The 21,472-nt window shown below is 33.1% G+C and overlaps 1 protein-coding gene across 1 annotated transcript; it reads left to right on the forward strand.

Annotated features, from left to right (window-relative positions):
• Positions 1 to 489: 489 nt before the first annotated feature.
• On the forward strand, positions 490 to 1,026 carry LOC106432744 (protein RADIALIS-like 4). Its single transcript, XM_013873584.3, has one exon. It carries the CDS (start codon positions 585 to 587, stop codon positions 831 to 833), a length of 249 nt encoding a protein of 82 aa, XP_013729038.1. The 5' UTR covers positions 490 to 584; the 3' UTR covers positions 834 to 1,026.
• The last annotated feature ends 20,446 nt before the right edge of the window (positions 1,027 to 21,472 follow it).

Here is a 21,472-nt window from a genome sequence, read left to right on the forward strand (position 1 = left end):
AGAGATGCAAAGAGGAACTCTAATACATAATTATATCGCAATCACACGAGATGAATATTAAACATAAGCTTAGCTTAGCCATCACATGCTTTTGAGTAGTATCTGATACGGTAGGGGTTTAATTCGACGCTAGTGCTCATAATGATGATAGGGTCAAAAATGCTGAAAGAGGTAGGGAGGTTCCAATATTATTTGTTGGTCTACTGTACGGACACTATCAAGAAAAGGAAGCATCCTAATTTTCTATAGCAGTGGTCAAAGAATATCGCAATTCCACTAACTATTAGCTAGACCTTCTAAAGAATTATACTCAAATGATCATCATCATAACCATCAAAGCAGCTTCTTTCCAAAAAAAAATTGTCCCGTCAGTAAATATATGTGGTTGCTAAAAGAATATTGGGTCACTCTAAAAATCTCTCTTTTCAAAAGATATATTCCACCAACTGGCTTATATTCTTTTCTCTTCCTACATATAAGGATCTCCACACTCTCTTCAGCTAAACCCCAATCAACCCTGATCTTCATCGTTAATACAAACCCAACTTCTCAAAACTCATATACACTTCCACATTTTCACACTAATGGCTTCCAACTCAATTAGCACTTCCCGGAGCTCAAACTCGTCATGGACAGCTAAACAAGACAAGCAGTTCGAAGTTGCATTGGCTACATACGACAAGGATACTCCTGACCGATGGCAAAACGTTGCAAGAGCAGTTGGTGGAAAATCAGCAGAAGAGGTGAAAAGACACTACGAGTTGCTCATTAGAGATGTGAATGACATTGAATCAGGACGCTATCCACAACCTAGGTACCGTAATACTAATTGAAGCCATTGAGATTCCTCTTAAGAAATAACTACATGCCTTCACATCCAGAAGAAGACATTAAGAGCATCTATATGTAAAAGAAAATTCGATGTTATTTCCTATATTATTGGCTTTTAATTATTTCTGTTCGGTTTCCAACTATGTAATAATCTCTCTATTCCATCCCAATCTTATCTATTTAAATTTGAGTTCATACAGTCTAGACAGAAGATCAAGTTTATCTTGGGCGTTTTATGGAACACAATCAAAGCAAGTTGCGTAGCATATCATGAGATCAATAAACAGAATAGTCCACACTAAAACCAAGTAAAACAAATCATTGATGTGAAAATAAAGAGTAGAAAATGAATGTTTTGGAATTTGAAATGAGTATTAACTATGAACCCTTCGGATTCACGTATATCCTTCGACCAAAAAAAGAGGATAAGTTCCTATAATTTTAACTTTCAACTAGATTTTGAATTATTTTTTTTGTTTACAAAAAATTATTTAACAAAAATTATAATTTTATACATATTCCATATGTTTTTAAGTTTTGTTCATAATTTATATTTAATTTGTGTATCTAATTTATTTTTTTGTTAGTAACTAAAATCTAATATAAGATAAAATTATAATATTTAATTTTTAATGAAGCACATTAATTTATAATCATTTATATTTTATAGAATAAAATACAATCATATACAAAGTTTAATTTTTCTTATTATTTTATAAAAAATATATCAATACAATTATATGAGAATGAAAATATAATTATCTGTTTATTGAAACGTATTGCACAAGTTTAAATTTATGTTTCTATGATTTAGCGCTAAAAATAAGTATATATATATATATATATATATATATTATATTAGTTAAAATTTGTTTAATATTCTTATAATAATTTAAGAGGTTATAGGTTTACCCAACCTATCACATACTTAATAACCTTTGTATGTTTGATAAAACAACCCGTAAAAATTACACAAAATATGAACAATAATCCAATATTTATATAAGCAGGTTTGGTGCTGGTTTTTAGAATTAAAGGTGTATATTTTTATAGCTTTTAATCGTATAAAATTCTGAAATTTAGAATATTTTTCGGATGCCAATATTATAAAAATTAAAATATTAAGATTAATATCATTTGATGCCAAAAATATACATTTTTGGCTAGGTCTAAATTTTCTGTGAATAGTATAGATAACTGAATAATCAACTGTATTTTAGGTATAGATTTATGATGGGATAGTCTATTTATAAAATTTGTGAAATCTATCTATTGCATTAATTAAATAAAATCATAAGAGATCTTTATAAATGAAATTTTCCATGATATTTGTAACTTTAACGGTTTTATGAATTGTATATATACAATCAAAAATATACTGTGGAGATTTTGATGCATAATATCTTAAATTAACTGCTTAAATTTTTTTGTAGTTCTGTGTTTCAATTCGATGTAACATATTTGTCTTTGTTTTGTTAAAAAAATATTATTAAAAATGTTTATACTTTTTTTGTTCGGTACTTATAACTAAAACTATTCATACATAAGAGATTTTTGGAAACCTAAATCTTTTATTAGTTTTTGAAAATAATAGATTATTGAACAGAATGCAATATATAGTTGAGATATGATAGGAGAAAATGCATATATAGTTGTGAATATTGTATTTAAAAATGAATATAACTTAACCGATCTTGTGATTCAAAAATCTTGCAAATCTTAACTATAATAAATATATTATATAAAAATTATTGAACACATATTTCTAGTCTATACCAGTTAAATTCTACAAATTATTAGTTTTTATCAGTTTAAATTTAACTAATTAGGTCTATTTTACATAAATACAATTGTTACATTATTAAAGAAGAATTACACATATTCTTTATAATGAGATGTATAATGTGGTATAGTTTATAATGGGAAGATTGTTATTTGAAACTAACAGCAACATCATGTTATTTATAATTAATATTTCTGTTTTTTTTTTTGCTAAAAAATCATTTAAATACTGATTTGAATTGTGTAGCTAACTTAAAAAGTATATTAATTTAATGGTAGTGTATAGCTGACTTCTCTTAAAGTAAAAAAAACAATGGTGTATTGAATATGAAGCATGTTACTGATTTACAACTGATCTGAAAAAATCTAACTCGTGGGGAACCTGAATAGTGCCTAAGTACACCTCCGCAGAAAGCATCCTGGAGGGCCGCCCTTTTCACCCCATTTTAATCGACGGTAGCAAGCGAGATTCGAACTCAGGTCCGTATTGGGGCCAAAGCTCCCTCAAAATCACTGGGCCGTCCTCGCTTGGTTAAAGTGGAACACATATTTGAAGTTATATATATGGACTTTTTGCAAATATGACTCAAAATTTAAAGTCAAACACAAAACTAATCCTTAATTTTTTTGAAACTTTCATTTGTCCAATTCATCCCAAAAGTTCGGATTATTCACGAAAATAGTATTACTTTTTTTCTTTCAAAAATGAGTATTTTACTCCATTATCCCCATCTTCGTCGAGTATTTAAAATATTGTCATTTCCATGAATACACAGCCACCATGAACAACCAATTTAAAACTTTTAATACACCTAAAATTTGATTTTCGCTCCTCCTATCTCATTTCTTATGCACTAAAACAACATCTCTTTCACTTTCTTTTTATATTTATCTAAAAATCCCAAGATTTTGATTCTAAACTTTATAAGGTTCATAGAGCCATTCAAGCTCATGATTCTTGGTCATTAACAAGTAATTTGCTTTGGTGGTGAAGTTTTGTGTGGTTGGAGAATCTAAGCAAGTTATCTTACTAGTTGAAGCTATGAAATCAATTTTTTTTCCAGATATATCCGTCAGATGTAAGTCTTCTGGTCAATGCATATGTTAGTTTTGCAATTGCCTTTTTGTAAGTTTTTTAGAGACGACTTCTCTGGAAGTCTTCCAACTTTTCTGTGTTAACAAAAAATCTCGAAAATACAAGAAAAGACTTCCCGGTAAGTCGTCTAGGATAAACATGTTAGTTTTGCAATAGACCAGATTGTATTAGAAACTTGACTTTTTTATAGACGGCTTACAGGGAAGTCTTCTACGTTAGTTTTTGTAAAACTTGTATTTTCAAATTTAACTTTAAGATATGTTTTTGAACTTTCAAAAGTGTTAAAAGATTTCAAGAATATCAAGTCATGTGGTTTAATGTGTCTTCTTAGATCATAAGATATACTTTTAGCTTTCATGAAATTTGAAATTTCAATTTTTACTTGAAATTTGAATTTCCCCCTTAAATTTTAATTTTCCGCTTATATTTAAATTTTCCGTTTGAAATTTAAGTCTTCCGAGAAGTCTTCCGGAAGACATCCCAGAAGTCTTCCGGAAGACTTCCTAGAAGACTTCTAGTGAAATTTTTATATGTTTTTGACTAATGTAATGTTTGATCTTTTGAGAATTTGACTAAGTTTTTTTGAGAAGTTTTTTCCCTTAGTTGTAGTAAATTTGACCAATTTTGTTTTATTTTGTTTTGCTATTGAAGTTGTATCAATAACTTCAATAATGTCAAGTACTTTTGGAAAGATAATTGTAGACATGAACATATTTTGCCAATTTTTTTCATTAATATCTCTTCATATTTACAAAAGAATTCACAAGAGTACACATACAAATCACAAAACATACCATAAACAAAACTATTATAGATCATTCATCCACAAATACAATATTGGACTCCACTTGACATAGGAGAAAACTCTGCCAGAAAACTTCAAAGAAGTCGTCTAGTGCATTAAATGTTAGAAGACTTTCAAAAAGACTTCCATGGAAGTCTTCCAAGTTTGTCTCAGATTTGAAAAATATGAATATCTAAAAGGATTCAAATGGCTTTAAAATATAGAAAATATTCAAAAATAAGGTAAGATATTAAAACAACCAAAAGAGTTTTCAAAATGTAAGAGCTTTAAATGTACAAAATCTTCAAAAATAAATTTTGGTACTTTAAAAAAATGATAAATTTTGAAAAAGATAAGAGCTTTAAGCAACCAGATGTTACCAAACGAAGAAAAATCAGACATAAAAACTTACCAAAACACTCAGATATGTAATGAAAGAGCAAACATGGGAAAAGTCTCTGCCAGAAGTCTTCGAGGAAGTCTTCTAGTGCATTAAATGTTAGGAGACTTCCCTGGAAGTCTTTCAAGTCTGTCTCAGATCTGAAAAACATGTTTATTCAAAAGCATTCAAATGGCTTCAAAACATAGAAAACATTAAAAATAAGGTAAGACTTAAAACAACCAAAAGAGTTTTCAAAAGATAAGAGATTTAAACAACAAGAAGTTACCAAATGAAAAAAAAATGATTTATAGATCTACCTTTAAAGTAGTAGAAGATGAAAACCATGTAATAAAAAAACCTGCAAAAACAAATAAATCAGTGAGAAGATAATAACAGTAAATTGATATAAAGTTTGATGTTTTTAAATTCAAATAGATTAGAGAGAGGTTGAAAAGTTTTAGAATGAGAAACGTTACATTTTTGTACCAGCCATTTGAGATGAAAAGATAAAATGTGTAAATTTTCTTTATGTAGAGAGACAAAAATTCTAATAATGTTAAATATTATCGATTCAGAAGACTTTCAAGTAAGTTTTCTATTAGAAGATTTCCTAGAAGACTTACTTGAAAGTCTTCAGAAATTTACTATTCGCCCAAAAGACTTCAATATTTTTAACAGAAAACTAAAAATATTTTTAGCGGGAATTAGAAGACTTTCAAGGAAGTCTTCTAACCGATAAAATACTATTCACCAAAAGACTTCATGGAAGTCGTCTAGACCCTAAATATAAACCCTAAACTCAAATAACTAACTAAATAGAAACAAACATTTCAGTTACTGAAGACACGTTTTACTAGCTCAGCGATCATTCATGTACCCCGGACGGAAAATCAAAAGGCGGATAGTCTAGCACGATGTGCCAGAAAACAATCATCTTTCGTCGTTCACATGGATGCGGGGTTACCGGTTTGGTTCGCATAGTCTATATGAGTCTATTTGTTGATGACAAAAAAAAAAAGAAACAAAGACTTCATTAAACTTAAAAAGTGTTTAACATATACACAAAACTAAAAACATATAAGTAAAAATTGATTTTTTCAGAAAAAAAATTAACTTCCAAAAATCTAACCCTCAGAATACATACAATACTACAGCATATGTTACCAAACCCTTAACTAAAGAATACCATGACACACTGCATTCACTCATCTATGTTGAAAACATTTCAATTTTACTAGATCTTAGCTTATATCATTTGCAAATGTTTATAACTACATGATCTCAATTTTTCCCATCAAAATACTTTTTATAAAATTTATAAATTACTTTTAAGATGTACTGTATGAGAATACTTCATATAAGTCTTCCATAACCTCAAAAGACTTAAAAACTTCAGAAGAATTTACAAAGTTATATTCGTAAAAATAAATTCTGTTTTTTTGTTTAGTCATAAGGGGTTCGTTATAATTTTACTAGCTTTTTTATATTAAAATCAAATTTTGAGTCATATTTGGTAAATTCTATTCACGTTACATTTCTGCACCAAGCCACCAAAACAATGGTTGTGCCATAATGAAAATATCACGTAGCTTAAGTTTCCTTTTGTTTTCTTTTCTTCTAAACTTAAGTTGCCTTTTGTTTAACAACCAAAAAATGAAATATATGTTATCGAAATTCAGGCTCAAAGCAATATACATTTAATTTAAAATTATTGTATTTATCTATTCTATTGAAACTGAGGTACAAAATAATATTTGCCTATTTTTAAGTGGGTTCTTACCGATTTTCACTTATTTTTTGACTAATTCTAAAAATTTCATTTATTGTTTACATTTAAGTATTTTATTACATCTTTTACATGTCTTTTTCACTCTTACAAACTAATTCATTAATTGTATTACCATGATAATTCAATGTCATTTATGTTACGTATTAACCATTATAATTTCACGTGTTTAAATCAAATTGCTCCATTAGTGACACGAATTCAACCGGTTAACAAAATTATTTTTATTTGCTTAATCAGTTAGATATGGGTATTCAAGTATACGTTCGGATAAAGATCAGTTTCTACGAGTATCGGATTTTTTGGATTTTAAAACTACAGGTGGGCTGTAACAAATGATCGGTGCACTCCATGACATTAGTCGGAAGGTATTCCAAACTCGGATCAAGCAGTGTGGTATGCTTTCGGGCTATTCCACTCTGCATCACTAAATCCTCGTAGGACAGACCGGATTAGTCGATAGGATTTATCAAAAAAGAAAATATGGGCCAGATACATAATATTTTTAGAGTTCAACTCTTTGACAAAATAGTGTCCAATTATTTTCACATTTTACCCTTGTTTTTGCGTATGATGGCGAGATACTCTTTTCGCTTGTTTTACCCTTGTTTTAACTCTTCTTTTGTTTGGTAATGATGATTTATGCTTGTTTGACTTGGAAGACGGGTCTTCTATAGTCCTCTTTGTGGCCCTAATATTTTTAAAACCGGACCGGAAGCTGAACCGGATAACTATTGGGTCACGTTTCAACATGGTTCGACCAGGTCAAACATAGTTTAATAATTTGGTTTAATATATTTTTAAAATATAAATTTAGAAGTAATGTTAGTAAATATGATACATAATTAAAATATAAATAAATTAAATAAATAAGCATTATAAATATAAACTAGTTTTATATTTATACGGATAGTTTTAAATAAATAAGCATTATAAATATAAAAAAAATTTAATCTATTTGACTAAGTTTATTCTGCATCAAATGATTTAACTTCATTTCTATAGATTGCTTAACCACCTTCGGATTTCTGATAAAATTTTATTATGAGTCATTTTTGTTTCCAACATTTTCTTGTCTTTTTCTTATCATGTATTTTAAAATGGATCACTATTCTAGGAACCAAATATACTACAATCCTGATAGTTTATCTCATCCACATGACGTCCAAAAACAAAATTCCTCTCACCCAAATTACCATGAACATGTTGGATATCACATTATTATGTCTCAATTCCACTCCAAGTAACAAAACACTACCACCAACATCCATATGACCACTTGATATATCATAGTTTTCAGTAGTTTTCTAGGCTATTTGGAATTTTCAATCTATGTTTTCAGGTATTATAGGTGCTTGGATGCTTTGGGAGACTTTGGCGAAACTTTGCAGGGATTACAAGGGATTTTCGTGATGATTTGGAGCGATAGGAATGCAGAGCAAAAACGAATTGATTGATCGGTGGACACTTTCCGCATATTGTAATCGATCGATGGAGATACTTTGTCGATCGATTGGACGAGCTGGAGGCGAAGTAGTCCGTCTTAGAAAAATGCATCGATCGATTATCTCAACTAATTGATCGATTGGGCGCACGCGAGCTGGACCCGAAATTTTCCTTTTTTTTTTTGGTTTGGCATTTTTCTCAAAAGTGCCCCTTGTCTATAAATACCTATTAGGACGAAAATTAGAAGGATGAGCTTTATTTTGCAACGGAATTTTAGGTTATTGAGTTGAGGGGAGGCAAGAGATTATTTTCTGAACCCAGTTTCTTCTATTTTAATCTAATGATGTTTTCTATGATGATTTGTGTTTCTGCTTCTATGTCTGAGTAGATCCACTGTTCGGTTGATGATTTTCAATGGAATTGAAGAGACTAAATGTATATAATTGATAGATTAGGGAATTTACATAGAATTCTTCAGTTGGATTGTTCTTTATGCATGAACTTCATTGATCACTTAGTTCATTGATCTTAGGTTGATTAAAGGTATTTGTAGTTGGTTTAATTGCCTGAAACAAATCCTTGTGAGCAAAATATCTTTAACCTGCGAAAGTTGATGTTATTGTGATTTGTGAACTTATCAGAACTTGTTCTTTATGTGTGTTCATCTTCCTGAGTCCAACGAAAGTTAGTTCATTAGGTTGCTTAAACATAGTAATTGGAGCCATGAAAGTGGAAAGATTATAAAACAGAGTTGTGAGTTCAAGAATGGTTCTTCATTGATTCCTTGGAAAATATATGCATTCGTGACCTGATTTCTTGCGAATTACCTGACGCCTAGCGCTTTTCTTTCATAGTTTATATCGTTTAAATATACTGCATTTATTTAGTTTGCCTACAACCAAAAATATTGTGTCTTCTAGCTTGATTTGAACTGAGAATTGAAGTCTGTATATAGTCATTGTGGATTCGATCCCCCATTACTACTGTGTACTTTATTGTGCACTTGCAGTTAGTTTATCGGGTCAAAATGATGCATCAAGATATTTAGAAATTATCTAAATTTTTTTATTCACTAGTTTACATAGATAATTACTTCTTATTGTATTTTCTATATTTTAGTAGTTTTCCTATTTTAATTAAGATTAGGGTTTTCATAGATTTAAGGATTTATTATAAATAGACATTTAAACCTAAAGTTGTATTCAGTTTTGATTTGATTAATAAAAGAACTTTGGCTTTTGGGAGAATAATATTATTTATCCCTTATATTGATTTGATTAGATTCATCAATCAAGAAGCAGGTCCCAAGCGAGGATTCCTTAAAATCCCTTGGTTGAGCTAGCAGGTCCCAAGCGTGGTTTCCATAACCCTTTGGTTGAGCTGTTTATCGTTGCTTCCGCTCCATCAGGTGGTATCAAAGATGTGTCTCTTTGGTTTCTTAATCAAAGAACTATTATGGATGTCATGTTGATTAGCAGTTGCAATCTCTATCCTTTCGTGGATGAAAGTCATTTTGTCGAGAGAGAATACTATGAGGTATATCCAGAGATCTATGGTGATCCGATCTATGACACTTATGAAGACGATGTTTATGTTATCGACTTTGTTTTCAAAGAAAATTCCTTTGAAAATCCGAGGCATGGAAAATTTGTATGAAAACGGATTATTGAAGATCTTGTGCAGAATCATGATAATTTGGTGCGTCAAAGAATAGGGTTGAAAATTTTGTGCAAAATCATGTTGATAATATGATACGTGCAAAAATAGGACGAAGTCGGTCTGATGCAGATTTCGTGCAGAAGAACAAGTACGAAGACTGGTTTCAAAATATCTATGTGGTGACAAGAACCCTACTGAAGATTCGAGGATGAATCTTTCTTAGCATGCGAGACCTGATGCAGCAAGATATTTGGAATTATCCAAATATTTTTTTATTATTCAATAGTTTACATAGATAATTAATTTTTATTGTATTTTCTATATTTTAGTAATTTTCCTATTTTAATTAAGATTAGGTTTTTCATAGATTTAAGGATCTAATTTTCATTTATACTGGACACCAACATTTTAAGATGCCAAAAGGCAAAAATAGAGTAAGAACAATCTCATAAAAAGTAGATCAAGAACAATCTCATAAAAAATCTACTGATCTAGTTTTATATCTGGCACAAACGCTTCAAGACATCAGAAAAACAAAATCAAATGAAACATGAAAGGAAAAGTAAGTTAAAATCACACGAAACTGCCATTCATTATAGCAGCCACCGTAACGAGCGACCAAGAACTACTGTTTCAGATAATAAAGGAAAAAGAAAAAAAAAGAATAGCATATATCATCTTAGAGTAAGAACGATTATAGATAAAACTAAAGCGTAAGTTCATATTACATTAGCCATGATCGTTTCTTAGCCGCAAGACGCAGAGGCAGCGACCAAAAATTAAACGGGAATAACGGAAAAACACAACACCGATGATGCAGCGGCAATTAACAACCAGTAGAAGGGACACTGAAATTTTTAGCGGCACCGGCGTCTTTTTTTGTGTCTCCAGAAATCCGTTGGCGGTTACTTTAGCTTCAGATTCTATTATTTTGATCATTGTCACCGTGCTTTTTCTTGCCACTCCTGCTGCATCTAGCGGTTAAGAAACGAACACGGCTATTATTGCCTTGAAACAGATTGTTTCAAATTAAAGAGCGTAAAATGTCCTGATTTTAAGATATAGCACACAATAATACTATATGGGTCAAGGTCTACCGTTTGGTCGGTTCGGTAATGTTTTAAAATACTGCATATAAGAACATAACATCATTATATTTTTTGTAGAAGCAAAACTAGTCTAAGATACAAACAACATTTGTTCTCTCCACTACATAATTGGTTTCTCCGGTTCTTCTCTACTTCTTAACTGGTAATTGGGTTAAAAAGATCTTAATAGATATACAATCAACCGTGAATAGGAGAGGGACATAAGATCTTGAGTGGGTATAGGAACCAACTCTGATCAAAAGCCATGGTCTCCTACCTTCCAATCACTTATCTTCAAACCCATTGTATTTCTTTATATTTTAAATATATTTTCTTGCCCCTTTTAACTATTAACATGTCATGTTATAAATTAATTTTTAAAATATTCAGTGGTTGGTGGTGTACTGCTAATTGTTGCCTTGCTGTAATATCTAATCAATTTTTATTTGCTTTATATATGGAAAACCCAAAATGGCAGATCTTTTTCAGAATCTTACTATCTTTAGTTAAGAAACCTTTTACTAATACTATTTTGTAAATAAAATAGAGCGTGTGGCTGTTAACCACAAGGTCAGAGGTTCGACCCCTCTCTCTAGCATTTTTTTCTTTCCAATCTTTTTTTTTTTTTGTGAAAGTCAGTTTCTATTTTCCTATTCACGTTTTCGTCTTTATGTTTTAGGAGTCAGATATCAAATCTGTAAACGCGTGCATTAACAAAAAAGAAACTCAAATTTCTATAGATTTGATGCGTTGAATCTGAATCTCATATATTTGGTCTGGGGTTTGACTTAAAATGCTTACGTTTAATAAATAATTAAACAGCCAAATTTTAAGGTTTATTTAAAGTTTTACTTAGGTTCACCTTTAACATTATAGCCAATAAAAAAAAATTTGTCAACTCATATTTTGTTTTTGTAATAAAAAATGTAAAAATATATTAAAAATAATAGTAATTACCAAAAAAAAAAAATTAATGTTGTTAACGCCGCATGAAAAACTTTAAATGTTAAGAGATTTAGAGTTTACCCAAAAAATTAATATTTACCTAAGGATTTAAGATTGAAGGTTTATAGTTTAGGTTTTATCCAAGAATTTAGACTAAACAAGGGTTTAAGATTTACCTAAGGGTTTAGGGTTCTGCTGGCGCGTAACAACGTTAAATGTTTATTTGGCAATTACTACTTTTTATATTTTTTTTTCTTTTTTATTTCAAAAATATAATATGAGTTGGTAAATTTTTATTAGATATTATGTTAGGGATAAACCTAAGAAAAACTCGTTTATTTATGTAGGAAGTATGGGTGAACCTGCGCTTCTTACATAATTTTTACTTATTAAATGTTTGAATTGATATTTTGTTTTTAGTTTCAAAATGTTGGTTATATATTTTTGGAAACCATTATTTACATGTCATTTTGTTTATATAATATTGAAAGCCGAACTCATTGCGGTTGAATGAATTGCATAATAACATAGCTACAGTTTTTTAACTGAAACAATATTTTATTTTTATATAAATGGTGTATTAATTTTTTTTGTTTGATTTATCTTTTCGCTCTTATAGTTTCTCTATTTACCCTTAAAATTTTGTAGTTTTATCAATTCTATTAATTTTACCAAATTATTATCTGCTGATCAAACTTTTCACAAGTTCAATTTATATTATGTATTTTTACCAAATATATATATTTTTAGTTTTATATCTTGTTGGTTTTTGTTTTCAAAATGATTTTCTTAAAATATTTATTTTGGTTATGTATAAATTATTGATTGTGGTTTTATATCATTTTCTTAGTCTAAGTTTAAATTTGAGGGTCAAAAAAGATTCTGAGATTCATTATCTTTAAAAAAAATATGTTGGTCTAAGTTTGATAAACGTGAAAGAAATAATGTAAAAGATTGTGCTCATTTTGTATTTTATGAATTTGTCTATTTATTTTTGATATTTTTCTATTATATTATATATTTTCCAAATTATTATTTGTTAACCTAAAAATTGATGTAAAATTTAGGTTGAAAAATTTAGCACCATACAATGAAAAATTGATATATTTTCCAAATTTTATGTTAATAGATTTATTTTAAATAATAAAAGATGAAAACCTTAGCACCATACAATAATATTTTTAAGATTTTCGTTTATGTGTTAGAATTGTAGAATATTTATTTAAGGTGGCAATATAAGAAGAGAGTAAATTCTACTATATATAGATATATGTTGACAAAATCTACACTACAAGAAAACACAAGCTTAACGAGGAATATTTTTCCTCGTTAATTTACGTCGACTTTACGAGGAAATTACGCGGAAAAATAAAATCAGCGTTATTTACTCGTAAAGTAACGACGAAACAGTTTCGTCGTAAAGTCGATGTAAATTGACGTGGCTTTTACGAGGAAAGCGTATTTCCTCGTACATTCTATGTAAACTTAGCGTGTTCTTTACGAGGAAATAATTTACGTCTACTTAGCGAGGAAACTTTGAATCCACCAACTTTGTTTGTCGCACGTTTTTTTCTGCCACCTAACTAATTTTCATCGTAAATTAGTAGGAAAATTACAACTACCAGATTCGAAAATTTTCTATAAATAGGGACGTTTGAACATCATTTTAAACACACCAACAAAAAAAACGTGAAAGAAAAAAAAATGGCTGGCTCCGGGAATATTTTCGAGTTGCGGAAGTGGATGTATATACATAGAGATACTAACGGGAGAGTGACTAAAGAATACCTTGGTAAGATGTTAAACGCGGCAAATCAACCACTTTACAGTGGTCTGGAGATATTTATGCATCAAGCAGATTCAACACCGCTCGCCCAAGAAAGTGGTAAGATGTTCTGTCCTTGTCGAAAATGCAACAATTCGAAATTGGCAAACCGTGAAAATGTTTGGAAGCATTTAATAAATAGAGGTTTCACGTCAAATTACTATATCTGGTTTCAACATGGAGAAGGTTATAATTATAATCAGAATGAAGCTAGTAGTAGTAATAGCAATTTTCAGGAAGAACCAGTTGATCATCATTTGCATAATGAACATAGTTACCATCAGGAGGAGATGGTAGATTATGATAGGGTTCAGGATATGGTAGCTGATGCATTCGTAGCTCATGATGAAGATGAAGATGAAGATGAAGAACCTAATATAGATGCAAAAAAGTTTTACGAAATGTTAAACGCGGCAAATCAACCACTTTACAGTGGTTGTAGAGAAGGTCTCTCTAATTTGTCGTTGACTGTTAGAATGATGAATATTAAAACTGATCACAATCTATCTGAAAGTTGCATGAACGAATGAGCAGACTTGTTTAAAGAGTATTTGCCGGAAGACAATGTGTCTGCTGATTCTTATTATGAGATTCAGAAACTGGTTTATAGCCTTGGATTGCCTTCGGAGATGATAGATGTTTGCATCGACAACTGCATGATCTACTGGGGAAATGATGAGAAGTTAAAAGAATGTTGATTCTGCAAGAAGCCACGATTCAAGCCGCAAGGACGGGGACGTAATAGGGTACCGTACCAAAGGATGTGGTGCATACCAATTACAGACAGATTGAAAAGATTGTACCAATTAGAGCAGATTGCTGGAAAGATGAGATGGCATGCCGAGCATACTCAGACGGATGGTGAGATGACTCATCCATCAGATGCAAGAGCCTGGAAACATTTTAACAAAGTACATCCGGATTTCGCTAGCAATAGCCGAAATGTGTATCTCGGATTATGCACATATGGATTTAGTCCGTTCGGAATGTCAGGGAGAAAATATTCATTGTGGCCAGTCTTTCTTACGCCATACAACCTGCCACCGGAGATGTGCATGCAACGGGAGTTGCTATTCTTGACCATATTAATACCTGGTCCGAACCATCCAAAAAGGTCCCTGGATGTTTTCCTACAACCACTGATAAAAGAGCTGAAGAATTTTTGGTCAACAGGGGTGAGGACGTATGACTGTTCAACGAAGACGAATTTTACGATGCGAGCGATGCTTTTGTGGACCATAAGTGACTTTCCTCCCTATGGGATGTTGTCTGGATGGACTACACATGGGAGATTAGCTTGTCCATATTGTAATGGAACGACAGATGCGTTTCAACTGAAGAATGGTAGGAAGACAAGTCGGTTTGATTTTCACCGTCGATTTCTTCCCATTGGCCATCCGTACCGAAGAAACAAGAATTTGTTTAGGCACAAAAGGGTTGTGAGAGACACTCCTCCATATCTAACTGGAGAACAAATTGAAGCGCAAATTGACTACTACGGAGCTAACGAAACAGTTTGTTGGGGTGGTAATTGGCATGTTCCTCGTAATATGCCTGATTCTTACGGTGTTCATCACAACTGGCACAAGAAGAGTATATTTTGGGAGTTTCCATATTGGAAGGATCTTCTTTTGAGCCACAACCTCGATGTGATGCATATAGAGAAGAATTTCTTTGAGAACATCATGAATACAATATTGAATGTCCCAGGGAAGACACAAGACAACATAAAATCAAGGTTGGACTTGCCAGATATTTGCTCAAGAAGCAAGTTACATATAAAAAGCAATGGACAAGTTCCAGTTCCGATATTCAGATTATCTTCGGAAAAAAGTCGGTGTTGTTCAACTGGGTGGCATCAGAAGTGAAGTTCCCTGATGGGTATGTTTCAAATCTCTCTAGATGTGTTGAAAAGGGTCAAAAGTTCTCTGGGATGAAGAGTCATGATTGTCATGTCTTTATGCAACGACTACTGCCCTTTGCGTTTGCGGAGCTACTTCCAACAAACGTATATGAAGCACTTGCAGGTAGTGTTTTAAAGCGCAATAATTTTATAACGGTTTAGTTTGTAAAATAATATATGACTAACAATGTGTTTAATTGTTTTTGGAATATAAAAGGCACTGGAGCATTTTTCAGGGATCTGAGCACACGCATTCTTAAAGAAGAAGTTGTGGAACAGCTTCAGGAGAACATTTCCATCTTATTGTGCAACTTGGAGATGATATTTTCTCCCGGATTTTTTGACGTCATGGAGCATCTAGCTGTCCACCTCCCATAAGAGGCATTGCTTCGTGGACCTGTACATTACGGATGGATGTATCAGTATGAGCGAGCCATGAAATATTTGAAGGGAAAAGCAAAAAACCTCGCCAAAGTTGAAGGTTCTACAATTGCTGAAAGTTTGATGGAAGAAGTTTCTCACTTTACATCGTACTACTTTGCGTCAAAAGTACGTACCCGAAGAAGAGCTCCAAGAAGATATGATGATGGTGGTGTTGCGCCAACATATGCAGTTGCTGGTGTTCCAGACATCTTTAGCCAGATTGGGCGACTCGGTGGGAAGTCAAAAGAGGTTTGGTGGTCGAGTGAACAACACACTCATAGTGCACACACCTATATTCTACTCAATTGTGAGGATCCATTGATGCGTTATTTTGAAAGGTAACATATATGGACACTTCTAAACACATATAAGTATAAATTATATAATTGCGAGAGATTCATTCATATAAAATGTGATTTTACAGCCTATTTGTTTCTCAAGTCGAAGAAACATACTTCTCACAGATAAATGAAGTCGAGGAACCTGAACAAAAAATTGATGACATCCTTCTCATTGATCCGCATAATCACGAGTACGAAGATCTTACCGACGATGCCACAGAAGAAGCTGTTGAAGACGAGTTTAATGAAAATAATGATGTTTCTAGTGATGACGAGAATGTCGATGTATCGGATTGATGTATTTGATTTTGTGTAAGGTAATGTGGGAGTTTGTTTTATAAATAAGATATTGAGATAATAAGTTAAGGAATGGGGTTTGGAATAGAAAGAATAGATTGAGGTGAAAGAATATATTAAGGTTAAAGGGTAGATGGGTTTGGGGTTTGGAATATATGAAGTAGAAGATAAGGAAGATGGGGTTTGGGGTTTCGGATTTTAAGGATTTAAACATAATACTCGTTAATTCCTCGTAAAGAAACGTGGAAATTACGATGAAATATAAAAATAAAGAACGCGGGGCTCGTTAATTCCACGTAAGCAGAAATCGTCGTAAAGAACTCGTAAGCCAACGAGGAAATAACGACGAAATAAAAAAAAAGAAAGCGGGGTTCGTTAATTTCACGTAAGCGCAAATCGTCGTAAATACCTCGTAACAAAAAAAAGAAGAAGCTGGCCTTGCTAATTCCTCGTAGAATAAAAACTAGAAAAAAAAAGAGAAGAAAGATACATGAATCACATGTGGTGAGACTTACGTAAGTCTAGCCCACATGTGTTCTAATATCTTCTCCTCCTCTTTTTTTTTTTCAAATATTTCTAATTTGAAAAGCATTTTAATGAGTTGTGTGATTTGAGATAGGGTGTGATTTGTGAGTTTGTGTGTGGTTTGAGAAGGAAAGTTGCGGGTATTTATAGAAAAGCAGGGCTCGCTAATTCCTCGTAAAAGGTTGACTCGTAAATTCCACGTAAGCTTAATCGTCGTAAAAAACTCGTAAACCTAAATGCGGGCCTTTGTAATTCATCGCTACTTCCTCGTACAATAAAACACGGACCTTTGTAATTCCTCGTAAAGCTAAACGCGGGCCTTTGTAATTCCTCGCTACTTCCTCATACAATAAAAAACGGGCCTTTGTAATTCCTCGTAACTTTACGAGGAAATAACGAGGATAAGTAATCTTATATATACTTCCGATCGCTCACTCTTTCTTTCCTCTCCACTTCCTCTCTATTTCGTAGCAATGGTAAGTCTCTCTAATTCATCTCTAATTTGATTAGTTTAGGATATATTAGGTGGTTAGTATAGGGAATTTAGATAGGTTTACGGGTTTTATGTTAATTAGTGTTGATTAGGTGGATAATGTAGGGAATTATACTGATACTGTTGATGTTAATTTTAAAAATTAAATTTTTTTTCCAGGTTCGAAAGGGCAGACTTACTGCCCATTACAGAGAGATGTTCGGTGAGCCGGGTAGTCATTTAGACCCGTCTTCTTCAGCTCCCAGTTCTTCGGGTCAGGAGACTGTCCCCGAGACTCAGTCTTCTCAGAGAGTCACTCGGTATCCTTCTTCTAGTGCACCATCGGTTCCTCATGTGCCTCCTCCGATGGCTTCTCCGACGATGCCTCCTCCGATGGCTCCTCCGACGATGCCTCCTCCTGTGCCTCCTCCGATAGCTCCTCCGATGCCCGCCGATATTCATCCTGATTTGATGGTGCCTCCGAGTGCTCCTTACTCGCAGTACACTGTCGAGGACATTCTCCGTCTGCCAGGCAGAGAAGGTTTACCAGTCATCGAACCCGACCGACCGGACGGAACTTTGTGGTATGTTACATTAATTTTTTTTTAATTCGTTTAAAATTCTTTTATAACATTAAAAAATAATTTATATTTTAAATTTGTTTTTTTTTCTGGTTTGGGGTTGACGGATGTCTTGCATCAGACGTAACCGACACGATCAAAGGTTACTTCTCCATGCCACATCCGAACTTGAGTAAGACGTCTCACTACGTCAGAAAGACGTGGTGAAAAATTTACGCTGTAAGTTTCTATTAATTAATTATATATACTTTAATTTTTCATGATTTATATATATTTCTTTTAAAAAAACTAATTATTAATTTAATTTTTTTCCACAGCAAAAATATCATTGGGCCTTGGGGGTCACTGAGAGGGTGAGAAAAGCATTTTACGCGAAAGTGAAAGTTCGCTTGTTGGACACGGTCTCCAACTGGAAGGGTGACTCGATCGGGGATATGAGCGTGGCAAACCCGCTGAGCTCACCACGGATGTGTGGGATGGCCTCATCCGTTATTGGCGTCTTCCTGATTCCATTAGAATCGCCCAGTCTTGCTATAACTCCCGTAACACGGTCGATGAGCACGGGAATGGGCCGATGCTTCATACTACGGGCCAAAAACCCCACGCCAGTGTCCGTATGGAAATGATAATTAAATATTTTATTAAATAAATTTTTTAATATATATATTTTTATTCTAACTTTCTTAAATGTTTTTTAGGCCAAAGAGACGGGACATCTCCCGTCTCTTATGGAACTTTACGAGAGGACCCACAAGAACAAGGCGGGCGTATTTGTAGATGGCAAGTCCGAGCAAATCTACAACGACGTGGTTGCTCGGGTTGAAGACCGCCAGAACCAGCTGACCCAGCAGTCTACCGACGGATTACCCGTCACTTTATCCACACTTGAAGTGGATAAGATTTACGAGGAGGCAAATTTTCTAAAATTTTAATTTTTTTATTATTCATTTAATTTAACTTTAAATTTTTACTAACAATATTTATTTTTTGTTTTTAAGGTTGTCCATAAAAAAAAGGGATGGACGTTGGGGATTGGTTCCGTCAACGATGTTCCGAGAGCGACATCGTCTTATGGTCACCGACGGGATGATGAAGTCACTCAGCTGCGTAACTAGTTGGCCTCGACGCAATCTGCGTTCACAGCTCGTGTGGGTGGACTCGAGGGATTCTTGGACTTTATAGCGGCCACAAATCTGGAATGGGAGACCATGTTGAGGAACATGCGACAACAAAATCCCATTCCAGGCGAGGGACCATACGACGACACACATGCCGAGGAGGATGTAGACAGGAGGAGTGATGAATTCCTCCGGGCGATGCACGACTCTTAGTTCTTTTTTTTTCTGTGGTTGTATTATAAATTCAAAACTTATTTATATATAAAATATTTGCGTATTTATTTATTTTTAAAAATTTAATTTTATTAATAAATTAAATATTTTTTAATATTTTTTAATTATATTTTTAAATTTGTTAAATAATAAAACGAAGTAGATTCGTAGCTAATCTACGACTTATTTACGTTGAACATTTACGAGGAAATCACGAGAAATGTTAAACGAGTATTTTACGAGGAAATACTTTCAAGGTATTTACGTGAAAATTACGAGGAAAAAATTTCAAGGTAATTACGTAAATTTTACAAGGAAATACCTTCGAGATATATACGTGTCGTTTACGAGGAAATGTTTTCGTAGTATTTACGAGGAACAGTAGCGACATTCTTACGTGGACTGTCTACGTGGTCTTTACGACGATTTGTTTCCTTCGTTTTTACGACGAAATGGTTTCCTCGCTATTTTACGACGAATTAGCGAGGAAATATGCGTTACGACGAACGTATAACGACGAAACCCATTTCCTCGCTAATTCTTCGTAAACCCTCTTTTACGACGAACTCACGAGGAAAACCGCCGTCGTTAAACTTTTGTTTTCTTGTAGTGCTAATACGAAGAATGTTGATAGTGCATGTGTTTTATAAGAAATTAACATTTTTATGTTAAAAATGGTCTCAGTTGTAAATTAATAAATGAAATATACCACAAAAACATGTTGATAAAAAAAACATCATATTTTAGACATTTTGAAAGAGTATTCACAAAGTAACTAATCATAAACCTTTACTGCTTAGGTTAATAATGTTGAAGTTTTTCGTTAAATACATTCAAATGTACTATGTGAGGTAACAATCACACCTCAAAGTGTAGCAAAAATTTGTGCGTGATTTGTAAAAAAATAACAAGATGTTTTTTTTTTTTTTTGACAACGAACGGTCATTCTATAACTCAAATAACTTGAGATGGTCTGCGTAACCAGACCGGAATAGAACAACCAATGTAACAAAGCTTCGTATAAAAGGATCTAGCAGATTTAGGTAACGAATCAGATATTCCATTTTGTGCTCGTGGGATGTGAGAGATCTTGAATTCTGGAAAACATAGCTGGAGCGTCTTTATTGCTTCCAATTCAGTCGCGAAACTTGGCCAAGCTTGAGGTTCTCGTATCATTGCTATTAGGTCTTTGCAATCTGTTCCAAAGCTCTGACACGAAGAATGTAGAAGCATGCTCTCCATTGCCCACCTTAGTGCCTCCACTTCCGAATGCAAAGAAGTCTCTCTCCTACTTAAGTTGCGCATTCCCATAAGCTGTGTCTGTCCCAGACTATCCTTCCAGACCCATCCGCCACCACTAAACTGTGCCATGGAAGTCCATTATCCATCCACCATACATATATTATCCAAGCTTATGGCTTGGAGTTCCTCATTGTGCAGCTCACGTGGGTTATCCGGTATCCTCTCATTGGCATTAAACCAAGCCTGGCATTCACTTTCAGCATATCTAACTAATTCCATAGGGTCTCTGTCTATTCCTCTAAACAGTTTATCATTTCGGGCCTTCCAGATATACCAGATTATCCAAGGATAAGGGTCTCTGTCAAGCTCTGGTGCATCAATGTTGTTCTTCCTCCAGAAGAGATAATCCATGTTGGCGTAAATACTTGTTAGAGGAAAGATGTCAGGAGCAGATGGTGTTGATGCTAGGGACCACACTTGCAGAGCTGGAGGGCATTCAAATATGGCATGAGTTACTGTTTCTTCTGATTCTCCACACCTTGGACAGTAGTTATCACATCTCATGTTTCGTCGTACTAGATTCTTTGTAACAACAACTTGTCCAGTTATCAATTGCTACATAAGGTGACACATCTTCTGGGGTGCTTTTACCTTCCAAACAAAGGCTTGGAGTTTGGTGATGCTCGGTTCCAGGATCTCCTTATCTTCATCATTCCTCATTAGGTTCCGTGCT

This window comes from Brassica napus, chromosome C7 (assembly GCF_020379485.1).
Source record: "Brassica napus cultivar Da-Ae chromosome C7, Da-Ae, whole genome shotgun sequence".
NCBI classification, from domain to species: domain Eukaryota; kingdom Viridiplantae; phylum Streptophyta; class Magnoliopsida; order Brassicales; family Brassicaceae; genus Brassica; species Brassica napus.